Source organism: Pezoporus flaviventris, unplaced genomic scaffold, assembly GCF_033815535.1.
Source record: "Pezoporus flaviventris isolate CSIRO_AGI_PZ_B2104156 unplaced genomic scaffold, CSIRO_AGI_Pfla_v1 ptg000079l, whole genome shotgun sequence".
Classification (NCBI taxonomy): Eukaryota; Metazoa; Chordata; class Aves; order Psittaciformes; family Psittacidae; genus Pezoporus; species Pezoporus flaviventris.
In genome coordinates, this window is record NW_026892627.1 from 4,441,710 (window position 1) to 4,462,036 (window position 20,327).

The 20,327-nt window shown below is 42.8% G+C and overlaps 1 protein-coding gene across 1 annotated transcript in view; it reads right to left on the reverse strand.

Annotated features, from left to right (window-relative positions):
• Positions 1 to 451: 451 nt before the first annotated feature.
• GARS1 (glycyl-tRNA synthetase 1) overlaps positions 452 to 20,327 on the reverse strand; it is a 29,231-nt gene continuing 9,355 nt past the window's right edge. The window contains exons 5-17 of the mRNA XM_061474530.1: positions 20,215 to 20,303; positions 18,323 to 18,399; positions 16,472 to 16,617; positions 15,355 to 15,504; positions 13,635 to 13,797; positions 12,567 to 12,731; positions 9,954 to 10,066; positions 9,262 to 9,402; positions 7,383 to 7,468; positions 4,585 to 4,694; positions 3,151 to 3,244; positions 2,027 to 2,217; positions 452 to 790 (exon numbers count right to left, since the gene is read on the reverse strand). Coding sequence (XP_061330514.1) covers positions 665 to 790; positions 2,027 to 2,217; positions 3,151 to 3,244; positions 4,585 to 4,694; positions 7,383 to 7,468; positions 9,262 to 9,402; positions 9,954 to 10,066; positions 12,567 to 12,731; positions 13,635 to 13,797; positions 15,355 to 15,504; positions 16,472 to 16,617; positions 18,323 to 18,399; positions 20,215 to 20,303 — 1,651 coding nt within the window. The 3' untranslated portion in view covers positions 452 to 664. The remainder of the gene's footprint in view (positions 791 to 2,026; positions 2,218 to 3,150; positions 3,245 to 4,584; positions 4,695 to 7,382; positions 7,469 to 9,261; positions 9,403 to 9,953; positions 10,067 to 12,566; positions 12,732 to 13,634; positions 13,798 to 15,354; positions 15,505 to 16,471; positions 16,618 to 18,322; positions 18,400 to 20,214; positions 20,304 to 20,327) is intronic.

Genomic DNA, 20,327 nt, shown 5'->3' on the forward strand with positions numbered 1-20,327 from the left:
GTGTCCCTGCCCATAGCAGAGGGGTTGGAACTGGATGAGCTTTAAGGTCCCTTCCAATCCAAAACATTCTGTGATTCTATGGTTCTGACTATAGCTCTCAAGTCACCATTTGATTTCACTGCCCAGAATTGCCTGCACTCATGTTTTAAAGAGCTCTTGCAAACATACAGAAGACTTGGTCAGTGCAATGATTTCATGCTCAGCTGCCCCTGCAGCCACATGGTGGTGGCAGAAACAGGACTAGTGCCACCTTGCATGAGAATACGAGGTGATGTGAATCCAGATGGAGGGATGCATGGTCCCCGACTTCTTGAGGGGCTGTCACAAACCTGAAATACCAAAAGCTCTAAGCAGGAGGGGAAAAAAAAAAAAATGAGGAGAAAAAAAAAAGCCAGAAAACCCAGACATTGCTGAAGAAAGCACAAGGCTGCATGAACACAGAGAAGCAGGCATATTAATGGTGTTTTTATTTGTAACACCTTGGACTGCAATTCTTTCTGTTTTTAAAGTTAAATTCGGGCAGCAATTGAGGAAAAAAACAAACAAGTAGTCCCTGTGTGCACAAACAATGCAGCTTTGAATAATACATGATAAGTTTATTTCATATTAACATAAACAGTAAAAAGTGGACATTTGACAGGATTTTACTTCAAGGTCCTTTTCTTTATTCCTCTATTGTGTCCTTTTTGCCAGTCTCTTGTCCCTCAAATTGTGGATACTTTGCCTCAACATCAGCCCAAGTCAGATAACCATTGGCCAGGTCACGAATGATGGCAGGAAGCTCAGAAATCTGCAGGTAAAGTCACAAAGATGCATAAAACACAAATAAGTCACTGGAATAAAGCTGCTCTGTTGGATGCTTGGAGAACATGGGTAATTTTTACATCAGTAACAGAACATGTGCAAGGTATCTTAATACAAGATCATTTTTGGGGAGAAAAACCATTAACTAGGAGGAGATCTTAAATTACTCTATGTCATCTCAGCAGACTGAGATGTCCCCTGAGGGAAATGCAGCTGTCATTGTGGTGGACCACAACAAGGTTCATACCTGATAGTGTTACGTTACAGTTTTGGAAACAAAAGAAAACCTCATACGCATCCAAAAGATGCTGTAAGCCAGGATTTAGCTGGCCCTATTTACTAGACCAGCACAAAAAACAGCTGCCTTTTCTTTGCTCCTCACAGCACACTGTCACAGTGTGAAGGATCAGCTAGGGGAAACCAGAAAACATGCAGAAATTTTAGGATAACAAAGTTTTGTCTCTGCTGCTGAGCAGTGAGACGTCATCCAGGTGACACAGGTGGCTGCCCTGAGGAATGGGCACCGCCTGTCACACTGAATTGAATCCACAGCTGGCCCAGAAGCCCCAGCAATATGGCACCAGTGCTTTTGTACAGAGTGAAGCTACATCTCATCTTTGCAGATGGGCACTAACCACCATAGGGAGGTTTGCTATTCCAGTCTCTATTATGGCCCTACTAGCAGAGCATGCTTGGGGCCAACATGGCTTTTGGGCAGTGACTCACCAGCTTCTCTGGTGCTGCACAAGCAACACTGTCAGGAAGCAAAAGCTTTAAGGAGCTATGTCTGAGCCATGCTCTGCGAGCCAGCCAGCCTGAAGTAGTAAAAAATCTCCTGCTTTTTGGTGTCTGTGGATTCAGAGCTCTGCCTCTGAAAGCCAGACACTACCTGTGCATTTACTCAGCAGTCTTCACTTGGAAGGAGGCACTCTGAAAAGCAGTGCAATCAACATAAGGCATTGCACAAGGCATGGCTTTCAAGTAGGATCAACACCTCTGTATCCAAGAAAAACAAAAGCCTCTTCTCACTTCAGCAGCAGGGCCAGCATCCTTCTTCCCTGGGGATTTCTCAGAATAGCTAAATTGCCTGCAAGAGTTGGAGACACCTCCTGCATACACCAGAGCCACTGCTGGGTCAGAAACAGCAGCTAATGCTCTCCCCTAGCCCATATGAATCAGGCTCAGCTTCGTCAGCAGCCAAACTCATTTGCCTGCCCTTTACCTCGGCTCGGATCTGGCGCATTGAGTCACGGTCCCTCAGGGTGGCAGTGTGAGGTGTCCGATTAACAGTGTCAAAGTCGATCGTGATCCCAAAGGCCACACCAATCTCGTCAGTCCTGGCATAGCGCCGGCCAATGGATCCAGAGGAATCATCCACCTTGTGAGAGATGCCATTCCTAGTGAGAGCTTCAGCTGCAAAAAGCAGAAAAGGGGGGACCACCAGGGCTCATTACATACTCAGCAGGCAACACAATCCTAGCAGAGACCTCCAATATACATTCGCATAGCACACCCTGAAGTGAGGCACCTGCATCCTGGTTTCGAGCAACACCAGACTCTCGGTTTTATTTTGACAAAAGATCCAGTGCTCCAGTCCCTGACAAGACTACAAGCTCAAGCCCACCACACAGGTACCCTGTTACTCTCATTGGATCATGCAATCCCCACCCAAAGAGCAAAGCCATTGACTTCTTAATGACTTCAACCTGTCATTACAGTCCCATGACTCTGCTTTAACTCAAAAACTTGCAAGCCACACGCATGTGCAGGGGCATATCCAGCATGCAGAGGCAAGGTTCCAAGCAGAACTGATGCCAACAGCAAAAGACACTGTCTGACATACAGCCTACATTCCTGTCCTTCAGATATGCAGTTTTAGATGGTACCAGTGGGCATTTTGAACGCTTGGAGGCTCAGCAGCTCTGGGACTGACTCAGTAAATTAGTTGGCCAACAAGAACAAACTTTAATCAAAAAACCCCAAACAATTGTCCTCACCTCCCCCCCCCAAAAAGAGAAGAACCAAAAAACTAACCCCACCCCCCACACACACACCTGACAGCTTCTCCTAAGCAGTAGGAAAGATTTCTTTATGACACAGAAGGAAAAAAAAAATAAGTGTCTTTTACACTGCAAATCAACATGGGGAAAGGCAGGGAACTGGGGTTTTTGAGACTAGACTGAAGAGACTGATGGATACCCAAGGCTGACTGATAACAACAAACTCAGCTGTTTTGTTCAGTGAGAGCCAGGGCATCCCAATGCCATTTTCTTCCTATAGCACTGAGAAGAAACCTTTCTTCACAGTGTGCATCCCCATCAGCCCCACAGTGCTCAATACACTTACATAAGTCCTTGACAAAAGGCATGAATTCCTGATTCTGGCTTAGAGGAAGAACAGAGCACTTGAACGGTGCTACAATGGCTGGGAAGCTGAAGAACTAAAGAGAAAAAGGAAAAGCAGAAATTAATACAAATTTAATGGTTAGACCAGATTCTTAAGAGCTAAGAATATGCTCTGAGGCTGGAGGAAGGGCAACTGTTCCAAGGGGAGTCACTGGCCTTATATAAGACATTAGGGCAGTAGTACATCAACACCACTGAAGACTCATTTTCTCCAGCTGTGCTCCACTCCCCCTTCCCTCCCTAGAGATAAACATTATCTTCCACCTAAAGAGGCCTAACAGAACACTGCCTGAAGAAAGTGAACCTCACTTGAATTACAGGAACATGAAGCGTAGAAGGGACTTCCCAGGAGATTTAGTCTTATGCACAGTCTAAGCCAAACATGCTGTAAGATTCCCAGAGAAACCCCAAACACATGGAGCATATGCAGCTCAAAGGTTTTCAGAACCCTCCACAGACACCCTCAGATAAATGTGCAAAAAAGGGAGGTGGGGGGAACTGGAAATCTTTCCTGGCAAACAGCAAGGCCTGTAAGGGTACAGAAGCAATGAACTGAGATGCACCACAATAGAGAGGTGCCCATGCTATCCGGAAAGTAAATGGCTGCTAGAAGGAAGTCTGGTATTTTAGAATTCATAAGCATTTTGTGATAGAAAGTCAACTGTGTCCTAACTCCGGGCTCCTGAATCCTGTTCCCTCCACTCATAACTGTATCACATCCTGCGGTAACCAGAGATGCTAAGGAGCATCATTATTTTTCTTTTCAATAAACACAGTCTAGCAGCCAGAAACAACAAACAGGAACCAGCATCAAGTTTACAGCCAGCTTCCCATGGGCCAGCAGCAATGGTGCAGAACATGACAGTGTGGGCACTGGCTGGAACAGGCTGTACTCTGTGTGTAACACAAAAATCCTTCTGGCCCCTGCCACAACAAAGTTCAGGCCAAGATTTTAGGGGTGTCCAGAATCAGAGAAGGTTAAATTTCATTGGGGGACTGAGGAAACAGTCAGTCTATTGTCTGTCTTGCTGCAGAGCTGCGGTTCCAGGAAAAGCAACGGAGAAAAAGGAAATACAGAAGAGATGCCTTTCTCTGAGCCATGGGACACTGCCAAGTGTGAATCCAGAAGGAGGAATTTCTCACCCTCCTGCCAGTAATACAGTGAGAGCCTCATGCGCACGCAGCCCCAGAATGTTCTCAGCACCCATGTACAAACAACACGTACGCAGGCAAAACCAGCAATTCAACAGCCCACCTGGGTCTTCCCCTCTCTACTGTGTATTGTGCAGTCCTATTTCAGCCCTGCCCCTGGATGTTAGGGAAAGGCAAATGCCTGCAGCCAGTTAAACTGAGGCCCAGCCATAGTAAAGCTCACCGTTCTCTGCTCGTCTCCCTCCCGGATGTGGAAGGTGTGTTCAAACACAGTGTACATGATCCTCCCAATACCAAATGAGGGTTCAATTACATTTGGGATGATTTCTTCCACTGGAACACAAAAGAATCCACGTCATCATTTAAAAGGAATTTATACACACACAAAAAAAAAAAAAAGTGTTTACTGAAGCTGCCGTTGTGCTCACGAGTTCTGATTACATAAAGTAATATTCCATTCACATGGAATTAAAAGGTTAAGCATTTCTCTTCTAAATGCAAATACCTAAAGTAGAGGTTTGGACATAGTCCATGTACATAATGTATTTAGGCTGTAGAATACAAGTCAAGGCCCCTTCTCTGGCACTGAGAGCAAATAACACTGCATAACTTCCATCCATGCCGATAAACCCTCTTCCACTTCACAACAGTGAAGCCTCATCTAAACTGTTCACTAGAACAGTTGCCTGCTCCACACCATGCCACAAACTAGGTCCAGGCATCGTCTCGGAGGGTGCTCTTTGGCATAGACCAAAACTGTTCCAGAGAATATGACAGCAATTAAACAGCCTGCATGATGGCAGGGTAATGCTAAATCCCTGGCCCACTTTGGTTTAATGTACAGACACAGCCTCAGTATCCAGGAGTCCGAGTGGAGAACTGTGGAGCTTTAGATAAAACTCAAATTCCAAAGACTCCCTCTGTATTCTTGAGTCGCTTATCTGCCTGCTTCAGTGCTGCTACCTGCCCTATTCTCCATCCGTCTGCAACATATCACAAGAGTGGGAAAGAATAAGGATCAACTAATTAGTGTTTGCAAAAAATTCTCAGAAGATGTAATGTGCTGTGCTGTTATATACCCATCATTCTCTCCAGTACTTGGCACGTATCTGTCAAAGAGGCTTTTTCCTCTTCCTCTCCTCTGTGTATGAAAGGAGCTCAATGGACAGCTGCCTTACTCAGACAGAGCAGCTTTTTAGAAAAAACTCAGATAGATAAGGGGGAAGAAGCAACAGTTACAGGCATTAGCTGCTTTTGAAAATCAAAGGCAGTATCCAGCTCTCCAGCACAAGTGGGTCATGCTTCACATTCTGAAAGCCAATCCTTCTCAATTAAGTACCTAACCTGGGTGGGGCTTTACCTACCAAAAGAATCACAAAACTGTTGGGGTTGGAAGAGACCTTAAAGCTCATCCAGTTCCAACCCCTCTGCCACACGCAGGGACACCTTCTACTAGACCAGGTTGCTCCAAGCCCCGTCCAATATGGCCCTGAACACTGCCAGGGGTGGGGCAGCCACAGCTTCTCTGGGCAACCTGTGCCAGGGCCTCACCACCCTCACAGTAAAGAACTTCTTCCTAACTTCTAATCTAAACCTCTTTCAATTTAAAGCCATTCCTCTTTGCCCCATCCCCTACATGCCCCAGCCAAAAGCCACTCTTCAACTTTCTTCTTGGCCCCTTCAGGTACTGGAAGCTGCTCTAAAGTCTCCCTGGACCCTTCTCTTCTCCAGACTGAACAACCCCAGCTCCCTCAGCCTGTCTCCATAGAAAAAGTGCTCCAGCCCTCAAATCACCTTTGGACTTGCTACAACAGGTCCACGTCCTTCTTATATTGGAGGCCCCAGAGCTGGACACGGTACAAGATAGTCTTGTTTTATTTGCATCGAGCAACCAGTTTTGAAGAGAAGAGAGGGAAACTATAAGTTTTGCCTTCTGCTTGCAGACAGAAGCCAAACCGCCAAATGTATCAACTTCAAGGAAAATCAGCAATGAGGTTCTACTTACTGGTGCCCAGCAATACTACAGTCACTGCAAGTTACAACTCTGATTTATTCTTTGAAGTGACAAAGCAAAGCCTTGCACAGCAGCAGCACATGCTGACTGAAAGACCCTGAACATGTTTAAAGGCTCAGAAGCTGCAAGAACAAATATATTCTGCACATACTGTAAGTTGCTTTACTTCATCCTAGGAGCATTTATCATGTTCTCAAGCTAGGGCAGAATAATTCACTAGTTACAGTATGAACTCGGGAAAAAACTACCTCAGTCTCCAGCTCTGTCAAAAGACTTCCCAAACGACCTTGGGTGAGGTGCTTACAGAGCTGGCTGGAAAGACAAGACTTATTTGAGGAACTAAATCCATGCAATATGGCAAGTTACCTTTCTAGCCCCATTTCCCATATGAGGACAAAAGCTCTATGGAGATGCAGTCACTGACCAAAGCTGATGTGATTACCAAAGGAACTAACTGGACTTCTCAGCTTAAGGAGCCTGGTCTTTAACCTGATAAGCTGGCAGTGGCCAGAAGATTTGGCTCCACGTGGCAAAGTGACAACAGGAGCTCTGAGCACAGAGAGCTGCCCACAGCCTGACCAACAGACTGCCACAACCCAGCTGCTGCACTGTAATGGACTTAGATCCCAAAGCTGGTGGACTTTCCCCAGCTCCTCCATCACAACAGCAGCTGGGTCATAGCACCACATAGAGCCTTACAGATCCTACAATACGCAACTGAAGCATCATCAATAATATGCCACCCAAAGCCTATTGAATGAGTAACTGAGCAGACCAGGCAAGAAGCAGGCAGATAGGCCTGCATCAATGGTCACTGAAATCCCACTGCTGTGTGAAAGCTTTACAACTCTCTTAAATTGTCAAATTTCAAGGAAATAACATATGGCATTTTTCCTGTGCCCTGGTACAATGCTAACAGGACAATGCAACTAATAAAGTTCACTTTCAAAGTGTATCCCGAGCTGCCTCTTATTTTTAATGATCAAACAACAAAGACACAAATTTACCATGTAATGTTTTCTGAAATCTCTTCACAGTAACCATGTCCTTTGTTAATTTAAAAGTTTTCCCTTCAGTTTCAACAGTGAATTCCCTGCAAAGTAAAAAGAAGTCACTTAAAAGCTGCAGCAGTAAATAAACAAGTTACATTTCCTTAACTGCTTTGGTTGGTTGACTTTTAAGAGTGGGGCAACAGAAGCCAGAGCAAACCTCAAAGACCAAAGAAACACGTGGCATACCTATTAGAAGAAATCTTTGTTAACAATAAATGTACTACATTTACATTAAAAGCAGCCATTTTCATAATCACAGTGAATTTAATTGTGGTTAACAGCCTAAAGCAAACTCTGTTGGGAAATGGAATAATCTCAGGATGAAGCAGATACACCAAAAGAAAAAAGGGAGACACACAAAATGGGCACTTGCTTGCACACTGTACATCTTGTTTAGTGATTTCTCATGAAAACTGAGCTATGTCAGAAGGTACCCTGCATTTTCACAGACACCAGACTAAGGGGAGGATACAGCAGTTATTTTATTGCTTATTTCTAAAGCTTTTGATAGTACGATCTTCATACTACTTCTTGCCACTTGCTAGCTTGCAACTAGCACGCACTCTTTGCTAAGGAGAATTTAGGCTGTATTAACCCATCCACTTACAGGAAGCAAATGACTGTTATTATTCATGCTAACGGAAAATTACCACCAATGGATTTATGCAAACATGGTCATACAAAAGGCAAGTCTAGCATGCTGACACAGTCAGCATGTGTAATCAGGAATGGTAACCTTGCTAAAGCGCTCAGATTGGTGTTATATAAAAAACACATTTAAAAAGAAAGTGTGTGCTAATAACCTGCATTCTGACCCACTATCAAATGAGATGAAGGCTTTGCTCTGAATGCAGCTACAACGGGATGCTGAATTTAAACAACAGGTATGATTTGCAATCCACTATCAATTCAAACCTGAGATACTGCTTGTAACTCATCTACTGAATCATTTCAATGGGATTCTGGATGCATTAAGTCCACTTTCTTCTGGCTTTGATGTGTGTACACATCACCATATTCTGCAGTAGTTTCTCTCCCTGTTTCGAGTGCTGCTATTTCTTCTACACTTTCAAATTTATAGAAATGTAAAAGAAATAAAACCTAGCTCAGAGAAGAAAAAAAAAAAAAAATTAAATGTTAACCACTCTGGAATGTATTCACTGTACCATTTCAAGCAGGAAATGAAGTTTGTTTTTTGTTACTGCACCATTAGCCTTCTCATAACATACACAGTTGTTGGCCTGCTTCTGCCAAATGTAACAGCTGCAGAGACATCTTACATTGTTCCTACATGTGTTAGGAATACACACAGACAGGTGAAAGAAAAACCTACAAACTGCTGCCCCAAGAAGCCAAGGGCTTGTAACAGGTCCTAAAGCATATCACTAAACACCGGAGAACACTCACGTAAGTTTTGGTTCTCATTTAACTATTTTGTTCCATCACGCACAGAATTTATTAATTTTTAAATTAAGTTCAAAACCATCTGCCAGTCCTGGCCAACTGTCAAACCAGAGCAGGGAAGGAGGTAACCACTTCTCATTTCCTAGGAGGATCTCTCTTATGTGATGATCCTACTAAATCCAGAAGCTCATTCCCTTACAAGTAAGTATTTGAATACCATGGTTACCCATCTACAAGTGTATATCGAGATGTTGATGGATGGCAAGCAATGACTTGGCGGAAGGGACAACACTAAAATATTTCAGGTAATCCACTCAGCCTACTCTCAAGAGGAAGCTGGTTTCAGGTGACTCAAATCAATCCAGCAGCTTTTTTGTGATCCTCAACAGAGGTGTCAGAGACGGGTAACAAACACACACAGCTAGCTCACCCTTTCTCATTGAGCAGTTGCTCCATCTCAGTGATGTAACACTCATCACAGACTGAAAGGTATTCCATCACCACCTTTGCATCCTTCTTGTAAGCTTTGCCAATAGCTCCCTTATTTGCCTCAAACTGAACAACGTTGACTGTTCTGTACAAGGTAGTTAAGGAGTTTGAGATGACAGAAAGCAGGGCCTGGTTCTGGTCCTAGTTAAAGCTAATTGCTACACAACACAAAGAAATCTCCTCCATTACTGGATTAAGGAACTTTACTACAAGAGAGGAAAGGAATAATAATCCTGAAGAGCAGAAGATCACAAAATTTGAAAGAATACAACTTGTTTTTACAAGTACAGCTAGCAGCAGAACCATGGAATGATGTGAAATAACCTGGCATAGTAATCCTATTTTCACATTTAAACCATGCAAACAGTCAAACAGACTGTGAACAGTCAAAACAGAGCATAGCATTAAGCTAGAAAAAACTAAGCACAATAGTAAATCCCCTTTGTTGACCTGAGTAAAGTCACCCACAAGCTCAATTCTTTGAAAGTTACTTCCCGAAGTCGTGCTGGTCCATAGCTCTAGGTTTCCTTGTTACATTTACAGGTGTAACTTAAAATAGAGCTACACAGCTCTCCAAGACATCTCACTGTTAAATCACTTTTCACTTTAAGAGAATTTGGCTTATTCTGAAAGGATATAGGTTCTTTGAGATGCTTCTCAGCTACAAGAGGAACTTTGGTGGCACGGGCATGGCAGGAGAGGTCATAGCAGGAACGATCAGCACAGCCAACGATCTCAATCCAACCCTGAAAAAACAAAATTGTAAGCTTTCACTAACTCACATTTTTGTTCACTTAACCATCAAATATGTTTATACACCCATAAGCCCTCTTGCTGCTATGACTGTTTTTTCTACATAATTAGCTCCGTTACAGTAAGCAGCCTCACTCACTAGCTGCTCCTTCATTTAAATGATTTCATTCATTTCCAGAGGAAATGATCAGTTATCTAACCAGTGCCTGTGTTCAGGGGCAGGTTTTCCACATGGCTTGGCAGAACACAGAACTGTGCCAAAAGCTTGGGGCTGGGACTAGGGCAGATAGTTTCATCGCTCACATGCTATAGGCACTGAGACATCATGCCTTCAGGGTGCTGGTGCTCTGCAAGTATGGAACAGCCAGCAGGCAATCAGCCACATCAGAATGGCCAAAAGCCTGGCTTATGAGACACAGACCATGTGCAAGGGAAGTACTTCTTCTGACATTTGGCCAAGTTGGACAGGGCTTGGAGCAAACTGGTCTAGTGGAAGTTGTTCCTTCTTGGTAGGGGAGTTAGAACTAGATGATCCTTAAGGTCCCTTCCAACCCAAACCATTCTGTAATTCTATGATTTCAGCAGGTATGGCAAGGAGGAATCTCAAAACACCATTAGTGGACATGGAACTGATGAAGCATTCTAACACTTGCAGCAAACCATCATCTGGATTTTCTAAAAGGCAATCCTGTATAAGAAAAGACACATCCATTCACTCTGTCACAGGGACACATACGCAGCTAGATACTGTGTGGTTTTCCAGTCTGCAGTGATATAGCAGGGTATCAGAAAAGGTACATGAAAGGAAGAAATCCATGTGCTTGAAAAATTATGGTGTTCCAGAACATACTGGGGAATTTTTATGCCATTAGGGTACTGCAGCTACTTCTCAGGAAACGCAAAATACAGGTTTATGTAATTAACTTTATATAATGGATTTTAAGTTATTCAGAGCAGTTAACTTCTTACTACTGAGTGCTGCACATTGTTGTAAACATTTTTGGTCAGAGTTAAGTGACAAACCAAAGCATGAGTGTAACTCATGAGGTGTTTTTGTCTTGCCCCTGGTATTGCTGTCTTCAATTCTGGGTTAGGCTGTATGTTAGGACATACTGCTCTCTGTGTGTTGTCCTGACCCGTGACAAGGCTTGCCAAGTCTATTAGTCATACTTACACAGTGTGGCCCACACATGTCCAGCCTTCTTTGGGCTGGCTGGGAAGAGAGACTGTGAATTTATGGAAGTTGGCTATCTACATTCAGAGGAAACCATTTCTATAGATCTCTGAAGACAAAACACTCATCGGAGCTGCAGGAATTTGTTTTCTAGTCTAAGTTTGGTAGAATTTTACAGCTATATAGAGGAATAGCAGCCAGTAATGAAACATCACTAGCAGTCCGTTCCAGCTCCTCAGAAGAAAGGGGGGGGTGTGTGTGTGTGTGTGTGTGTGTGCATGAACAACCCAACAAAAATCTGACACCAACCACACAGAACCTCACCCCTAGGTTGTAGAAGATTCTTCCTGCCCATAAATAAGGCTGTCTGAACCACTTGAAGCTTTGATCCATTCCTTGTGTGGGCACCTTTGGCCTGAACATGCTCCCATTTTGGGTACCAATCCAGTAAGGACCATGGATGGGGTCACCCATGTAAGGGTCCCTGAAATGTCATAGGCTAACCCCACAGACTTCCTACCCTTACTGGAACCAGGCCCTCCAGAGTTCTCTAGACATTTTCAGAAATCTGCAGGTACCCCAGAACCCTTGGAAAGGCTAACCAGGCAGAAGAACATATGCTGCCTATACATATCCTTTTTCTTTTTTAACTCAGATTTGACTGAAAAAGTAGATTCAGTGCCCCTGAAAAGGGGAATGACTTCATAATCAATGGAGCCTAGATATCATGCCTTCTAAGATATTTCTTATTGCAAACAAAGCACTCAAGGTGTGAACAGCCCTTTAGGAGTCAGCAGGAAAATTAAAAAATCCTTGGGAATTTTTTCTCCCAGCACCAGCTGTCTGAACTGGCAGGAGTGAACTCATTTCTCACAGCTTGGAAGTAGGAAAGGAAAAGCAAGCATTCAAGCAGGAAGGAATCTATCTTGGAATAACACCTCCAGCAAAACAAATCCTTCTCCACTGCTGTTACTCTTTGGAAAGCACCAGGACTTGGTTTCTTTTAATTCCAGATGAAATAAACCATTGAAAAGCCCCCAGGCAACTTCAGGCTCCAGCAAAAGAGTCTGAATCATGGACCTACAAAGAAGTGTGAACAGTTCATGAACTCCGCAAGCTCACTGCAGGGACCTGTCCCCTTAGCCCTGGATTCAGACTATTTCCACTGCAGCAAGTGTGTTCATACCAACGTGGGACTGGACAGAAACATCAGACTCGCAGCCCTAGCTTTTAAAACCAAGAAATATAACAGAGCCCCTTCCTAAACTATCAATAGATCTGACAGGGAGTGCTGCTTGCTGCCTCACTTTATCACTTACATATGACGTTTTGGACTCTGCATCCCAGCAGTCACAGGCATAATGAGCCATTTCATTCTCCATATGCTGTCGGAAGCGCAGCTTCTCAGGGGATACACCGACCTTTGTAAGGAAGAGGTAGATTCTGCCAATGAAGTAACCCAGAACAGAGTTATTGATCACACCCTGGAAAGGGAAAAAGCAAGAAAAAAAAAAAAAACCCAAACAAATATTAATTCCTAAGGAAGCAAAGTCATGTTTTGTTTTACTTCTGCAGACAACCTGACATGTTACAGAGAGAACTTCTTGCCTGTGATAAACTAATATGTATCCCCTGAAATTATTACATCTTTTCAAATTCACCTACTGCCACTGGCAGTTATCTCTGTCTGAACAGAACAGTAAATTCTTAAGGATTCATCACTGTTTCTGAAAAATCACCTACTTGAAAATACCCTGCTGTATGCAACAACACAGTCACTGATATTGTGACAGTCCATGGGAATTGCATTTATGACTCAGGACTCCACAACAATTGTACCCTACAGTTCACAGCTGCAATACAACAGAGGAGTGGTATTCTCTCTTCTGTTATTGCTGGTTTGGTTTTTATTTTGTTCTTTTGGTTTTTTTTTATTTATTTTTAATTAGGCTGGGGGGGGATGTTGTTTTTGTGTTTCTTTTTTATTTGGCGTTTTGGGGGGATGGGGTGGAGAGGGCTGGTAAATCAACTCATTCATAATTTGCATACATGAAGAATCAGGTAGTGAAACCATAACCTGCAAGCCACGTACTGATGGCAGTCAGCAGCTGAGTGTTAGGTTCCCAGCCACTGCTGAGCTTTTGGCAGAGTATTCCTTACTGTTCTTCTTCCATTAGATAAGTGTGAAGCTTAACCTCTAACCCCTATCCCATCACCACCTGCAGCCTTTCATTACTGATAACAAGGGCTAGGCTTGGATTGCAGTCACTGAATTCACTGAAGAGAACTGGGAGCAAACCCCAGCTGGCACCAACACAACAGTTTGCAATTTAGCCTTCAGAGTGATTTTCAAAAGAGCAAGCTCCATGTGCTTGCAAAAATGTTACCTGTTGGACTGCATCTCCCAGCCGCATTAAATGGGCAGACTGCCCGCTGACCTGGGCCTTGGAAGAGTACAGAAGGATGTTGAGATCTGCCACATTCTGAAACTTGGGGTGATTCTTCTCACTGGGATCCACAAAGTGCTCAATTTCTGCCATGGTGAATTCCCTAACAGAAACACAAACAATCATATGTATTAAATATGTTATATGTTAGCACAGCCCCTCTAAGAAATGATTATGCTTTAGCCTCTCACAAGAAAGCCAGTAAAGACATATGCAAACCCAGAGCCAAGACAAGGTATATAGACTGGAACATGAACCAGTCTCAACATTGGACTTAAGTTTCATCTTCAAATTCCAAATAAAACTTTCTACAAATTCATCTAGAGATCTCCAGGCCACAGTTATCACCACTGTGATTCAGAGCAGGCAACACCACCTTTAGAAATACTGCCAGAAGTTCTCTGGAATTTTTCCAGACTGCTGTGATGCCTGTATTAGAAGGATACATTTCCTACAGGGTTAATGGAGACTAATCCATTGATTAATTCAGTAGCCTTAATGCATATCAGAGATGCCCAAAATAGCCCAGATGAGGTGACAATTTCTTGAAGACTACAGTGATTCAGCAATGGTGTACATTCTAGTTTAAGACTTGTCTTTAATATATCTATACTCATACATTGAATCTTGGCCTTCTTGTTTGAAATCACTTCACACTGAATTAGCTTGTTATCAAGAACCTTTAAAAAGCTCTAGGTAATCATTAATTTTAAATCATGGGCATCAGGATGTAATTTGCTATGATAGTATAATAACAGTATCCAGTAAATGTGCCACAAGCATATCATTTATATCTGACTGCAAATGCATTTCAATGAGAAAAGTTCCCACTTCCAGATGTGCAAGAGAGAACAGGACTCTGGGAAAATTCCGGAGTTCCCTTAGGGCTAATGATGCCACGGCCTCTCAGTGACATTTATGGCACCATGTTAATCAACTACCAAGTTTACAGCACACACTGCCTGTGCGAACAGCAGAACCACACTGACTGTGCACAGGAGTTCTTGCTCCAAATCAGAGTGCTGTTCAGAACAGTTCAGTTAAAACACAGACATTTATCCTTAACCAGCTGCAATAATCACTTTTATCCTGAGATAGAAAGCTTCTAAGTCATTCTCAATAACCCTGAGCTTTCCTGCTTGACTGATCTTGGGGCACAAAGACATGTCAGGTCATCTCATCTCACAACTTGCGCTCTATATTAAGTTGCAGAACTGCAGAATCTGAAGAACTGAGACAAGGAAATACTGCTGAAAGGTCAATCATATTTTGAGTCCAGGTTTCAGTTTTAAAATAAATCACATGAATGTAATTAAATAAGCAAAGCTGCATGTCCTGTTGAAAACAGAGATATCCTTTAATATGATTCATTTAGATTATGATGGAAGCCCAATTTTGGTAGTAAAACTGAGTTTAATCTAGGTGGTTTTAACACAACAGCTATTTCGGAGACCCTACTTCTCAAGCTTACACAGAATTCTGTAGTTAAAACCTTAAGTATATGAGTTCACTTGTGAATCCCAACAGTCACTAGACACATTTTCAGGAGCCTTTTGAGAGATGGCACCAAAGGGAAACATTCATGTACAAACACTGGAACAAAATGGAGGTGATACCTGCTCCCGGGTACCCTTCTGCTGAAAGAGGAAATTTGCAGTACCTCACTCTGATAAGGCCGGAGCGGGGTGATATTTCATTTCTGAAGGAGTTTCCAATCTGAGCAGCAGCAAAAGGCAGTTTGCCTTGGTTAAACTCCAGAAGACGTTTGAAGTTAAGGAATATTCCCTGTGCAGTTTCTGGCCTCAGATAGCTGAAAAGGAGATGGGGGAGATTTAAAAATCAGGAAGGTGAAAAGGTCGGGAAACAGTGAGAAAAACAAAATCACAGCTACTACAAAACTTGAAGATGGTACTTTCGCTTTCAAATCTTTTAACTCCAGACACAAAACAATGAAGTAATAGACTTCAGGGGGGAAATAAACAAGTATCAGCTGCAGCCTGAACACAGCATTCCATGGCTGCTCCCACAAGTAAACTGGATGACTTGGCTGCTGATGAGATGCAAGCACGGAATGCAAAAAGGTGTCTGAATAAAATACAGTGACCTGTGACAAATGTGGATTTTGCAGGCAAACCACGACGGCAGCTCTGCTCTTAAACAAACTGTGAAATGGCTTTAGTGTAAGGCCCTTACAACCCTTACAGTGATTTAAGACTTTCACAGAGAATACTACCTACACAAACTATTTCATGTACTACACTGGAGATCACATACTACATGTATCTCAGATGCCATCGAAGAGCACACACAGGAATCAGATTCTTCACTCTTCAGGGGGGCTTCTAGTTTAGTTTCAAGACCCCAACTCAAGACAACAGCGTCTACATTCTCACACCAACACTTAGTAAATTATGCTATCACTGGATCATACTGCTAGGTAACTTCATCCTGAAACAAGTACAATGAAGCAGGTTCCCTACAGCCATGAAGTCACTGACAATGGCAGACCCAGTGTTAACTGTCTCTATGGAAACTACTCCAGCCACCAAGGGCACAGCTGTCTGGCTGCTTCAAGTATTCTCACTATTCTGCAACAGCTCTTTGTTTTTCCTGCCTTTCACCAAGAGCACAGGAAATGCTAACCTGCCAGAGGACTGGGACTGAAAGGCAAGAAAGGCTACTCAAGAAGAAATTTCCTATTTCTGTCCTGCTGAGACTTCATTTTTATTGTAAGGGATCTATGAAAAAGGAAGGGTGTGAGCGGCATGAGTACCTACCCAGGCATGTTTCCTCCAGGCCCAATGGAGGTCTTGAACATCAGATTGAAAGAAACAGGAGGGGACAGGTCATTCCCAGTGATAGGTGATTTCACATTGTAGTTCACAAAGAGATCTGCAAGTTCTTGCTGGCCATAATTGTCCAACTAATATCAAAATACAGAATTATTTTAATTACTGGACAAGATAACAGAAATTAATTACATCCTCTTCCTCTTTTGCTTAACATGATCCACAGCTCTGAATCACCTGCCCAAAATATTCCCTTTTAACCTAAATTTTCAAGTTTGAACCAGTAATAGAAGAACACACTGCACACCTGTAAACCCATTTTAGTAACACAGGTCCACGACTCAGTCATACCACAGGAACTCCGAAACCTAGATAGAAATGCAAGCAGCAAGCATAACAGTGGGAGTAAAGCAGAAGAAAAGTCATGGGGACTGCATCACCACCCACCAGTAGCTTCTTTTGAACAGTTTCAGCTAAAACATAGGGAGCACTGTGCTGGGAACAAAAAAAAAAAATAGAGCAGTAAAAGCAGAAAGCAGAAATTTCTACAGGGCTTTGTCTGCATTCATTTCTCTTTCAGCTGCTGCAAGAAATAAAATATTCAAGCTATGTTTTAGAGGTGTTCTGCGTTTTAGTTGAATAGAGCAAATCTGCAGCACAGGACTTCTTAGTGAAAGATTTTTCCATTTGTTCTGAAAACAACTTGGTAATGACTTTGATGCTTTCACAAGCGGGATAATGTCAGCCCATCCCAGCAACCTACTTTCCCCTTTTTCTGGAAGATGGGAATCAAGCAGTAGTAGAATCACAGATCTAACTGCAACTTAACCACACAGCAGCCACGATTTCTGTCATTGTTCTATGCATTTAGGTACTAGCCTTTCACATAATACATTTAGATGTTGTTTCTAGACTTAAGTACCATAAAGGATCTATACTGAATAGTACATCAATGATTTAACACTCAAAGTTAAACTGAATAAGCTATTTCTAGCACTAACTGTCATAATCTTTCATGTATCAGAGAAAACTCAAGACAGGAGACAAAAGCAGTTTATTAATAGAGAGAAACCCCTGAAGGATGGTCAAAGTTCAGTGTTGTAATGTGGAAAACCTAATGATAGCTATTCAGCAATAAGACACACTGAAAAATGTAAGTTGCTCTTTCTGGAAGGAAACACTCTGGAAGAATTTATCCTAGAAGTCATGACGACAAATATTAAAAACAAAGCAAGACCAAAAAAATAATAAAGGCAAATATCTGTACAGCTGCTCAGGAATGTCAGCCTGGAGCACCAGCTATTCTCATGGGTAAACACAGGAAAATCTGTGCGGGGTGCTCAAGACAGAGGGACAAATCTCAAGTGCTTCAAAGCCAAGACAACTTTAAAACACAGCAATTCACTGCTAAGCTGATTCAGAAGAACCCTGACAAAACTTCTTATCCATCTCTCTTCCTTTGTATCATAATACTGCAGTGAGGGATTTACAAAGGTAAAGCGGGTACTCTGAAGAAACAGGCCTTTTGCCAGAGTGTGAATCTCCAAGGACAGAGGTTCGGCCCTACTAATCCAATAATCAAGAGACAAATATGATAGTGATAACTCTCCAGAACAGCAGAAGGAAGGACATGTGCTTACCCAGCAAGTTTACAGTATTTATTAATGAGCAAGTTTTCAGTATTTAGGAGCATGTACAGCCCAAAATGTCTTTCTGAGGTAAAGACTTCTGAGCACCTTCAGAGACACAGAAGGGACACTGCCTCTGAACTTGGCGTATTACACTTCCTCTGCTACACACACATTCCTGAAGCATTCACCTCCCCATGCAAGCACCTACCTGTGTTAGAACATTTTCCATTTCTGCCTTTTTCTCTGCTGTGCACTTCTTGTCAGACATAAGTTTTTGCAGGTGAGCTGCAAGCAAGAAACATATGTAGTGAGTTTATACTGCAACCCCACCACTGACCCCAATCGAAAGTTTGACAAATCAGGAAGATCTTCTAGTGTATGTCTACCAGCTGTCACTAGTGTCTGTCAAGGTAATTTCACTCATGTCCTCAGAGCAAGGCTGATCAGCAGTTCACTGTACATGTGCCACAAGGAAAACAACAGGTCTTTATCTAGTTTCTTTCCAATACTCCTTCCTCTAAAGCCAAGCATTGTCTTTGTAGTCCCTTTCTCCTTCTTTTCTTCCTATACAGACTGGAAATTAAAAGCAACATCTGATCCTGAGCTAGCAAGGCTAATTTTATCCAAATGCACTCGGAGGCACATACTGAGTTGCTACAGTAAGGTTAGACGGCATCCCACTTTAAAGCACAACATCCTTCGTGAGATACAAACGCCAAGACTTCCCACTCTCATTTGCAAAACACAGTCAGACTTTTTAGTGGCAGTAGCTGCAGGTGGCTGTTCACCAGTGATGGGCTGCAGATAAGACAGGGACAATCTTGTGTCTAACGATATTCAGTGTGCAAAGCAGGAAGAGGTTAGATGGGCTTCTGGGTTTTTTTTTAATGAAGCAAAAAATTAAACTGAATATTATGAAAGCAGCTTTATGATAACATAGATTGTTCTACATACTTAAGTTCCAAGGAAAAGGCTAGGAAACTGGAGAGCACAACTCACTTAAACCTAGAACAGAACAAACTTTTCAAAATGGAGCTGTACAGGAGAAAGTTTTCTAATAGGTTTCTTACTTAGAATCATAGAATAGTTAGGGTTGGAAAGGACCTTAAGATCATCTACTTCCAAACCCCCTGCCATGGGCATGGACACCTCACACTAAACCATGACATCCAAGGCTTCGTTCAACCTGGCCTTGAACACCAACAGGGATGGAGCATTCACAACCTCCCTGGGCAACCCATTCCAGTGCCTCACCACCCTCACACTATAGAATTTCTTCCTTATATCCAATCTAAACCCATTACCCCTTGTCCTATCACTACAGTCTCTAATGAAGAGTCCCTCTCCAGCATCCCTATAGGCCCCCTTCAGACACTGGAAGGCTGCTATGAGGTCTCCACGCAGCCTTCTCTTCTCCAGGCTGAACAGCCCCAACTTTCTCAGCCTGTCTTCATACGGGAGGTGCTCCAGTCCCCTGATCATCCCTGTGGCCCTCCTCTGGACTTGTTCCAACAGTTCCATGTCCTTTTCTTCATGTGATTTTTGCTTAACAAATTTTAATCAATAACCAGAAGGAAGTCTTAGGACTTTGCAAACCTAAGTAATGACTGAAGTCTACTTAGTGTTCCCAAAAGCCAGCTGAATTCTAAGGTAAAAGAATGTCAGCAGCTGCCTTGTAATTAACTTCTGCATAGGGAAAGCATGCTCTGCCCCTTCACATCATCATTAAATCATTTATCAATTCAGAACAAAATGCAACTGAAACTCAAGAAAACCAAGACTAGAACATGGCACAGAACAAGAACCTTGTTACATAGGCAGTCCTCAGCTTAAACACAGTGATCTTTTATGGCCTGATAACACAGGCTAAAAAGGGACCTATTTTCTAGAAATGCTGTACCTTGCTGAAGACATTACACAACATTTGGGTGGAACTGAGAACTTACGGGACCATTGGTACGGTATGATTAATGAACTACAAACACAAATATGAAAGACTGGCTACACCAACTGCCCTTTCTTGAGAAAGACACTCTTTTCCCATGTTTGTACCACTGCAAGAAATCCCCAAGCCCATCCAGCCTTGGAACAAAACCAAACCTTTTAAGAGATGATCAGCACGGAAACATTCCCCATTTTTCACATCTTTCACCATGAAGTCAGCAAACTTTTCTACATGGCCAGAAGTCCTAGAAAAGACAACACAAAAAAGG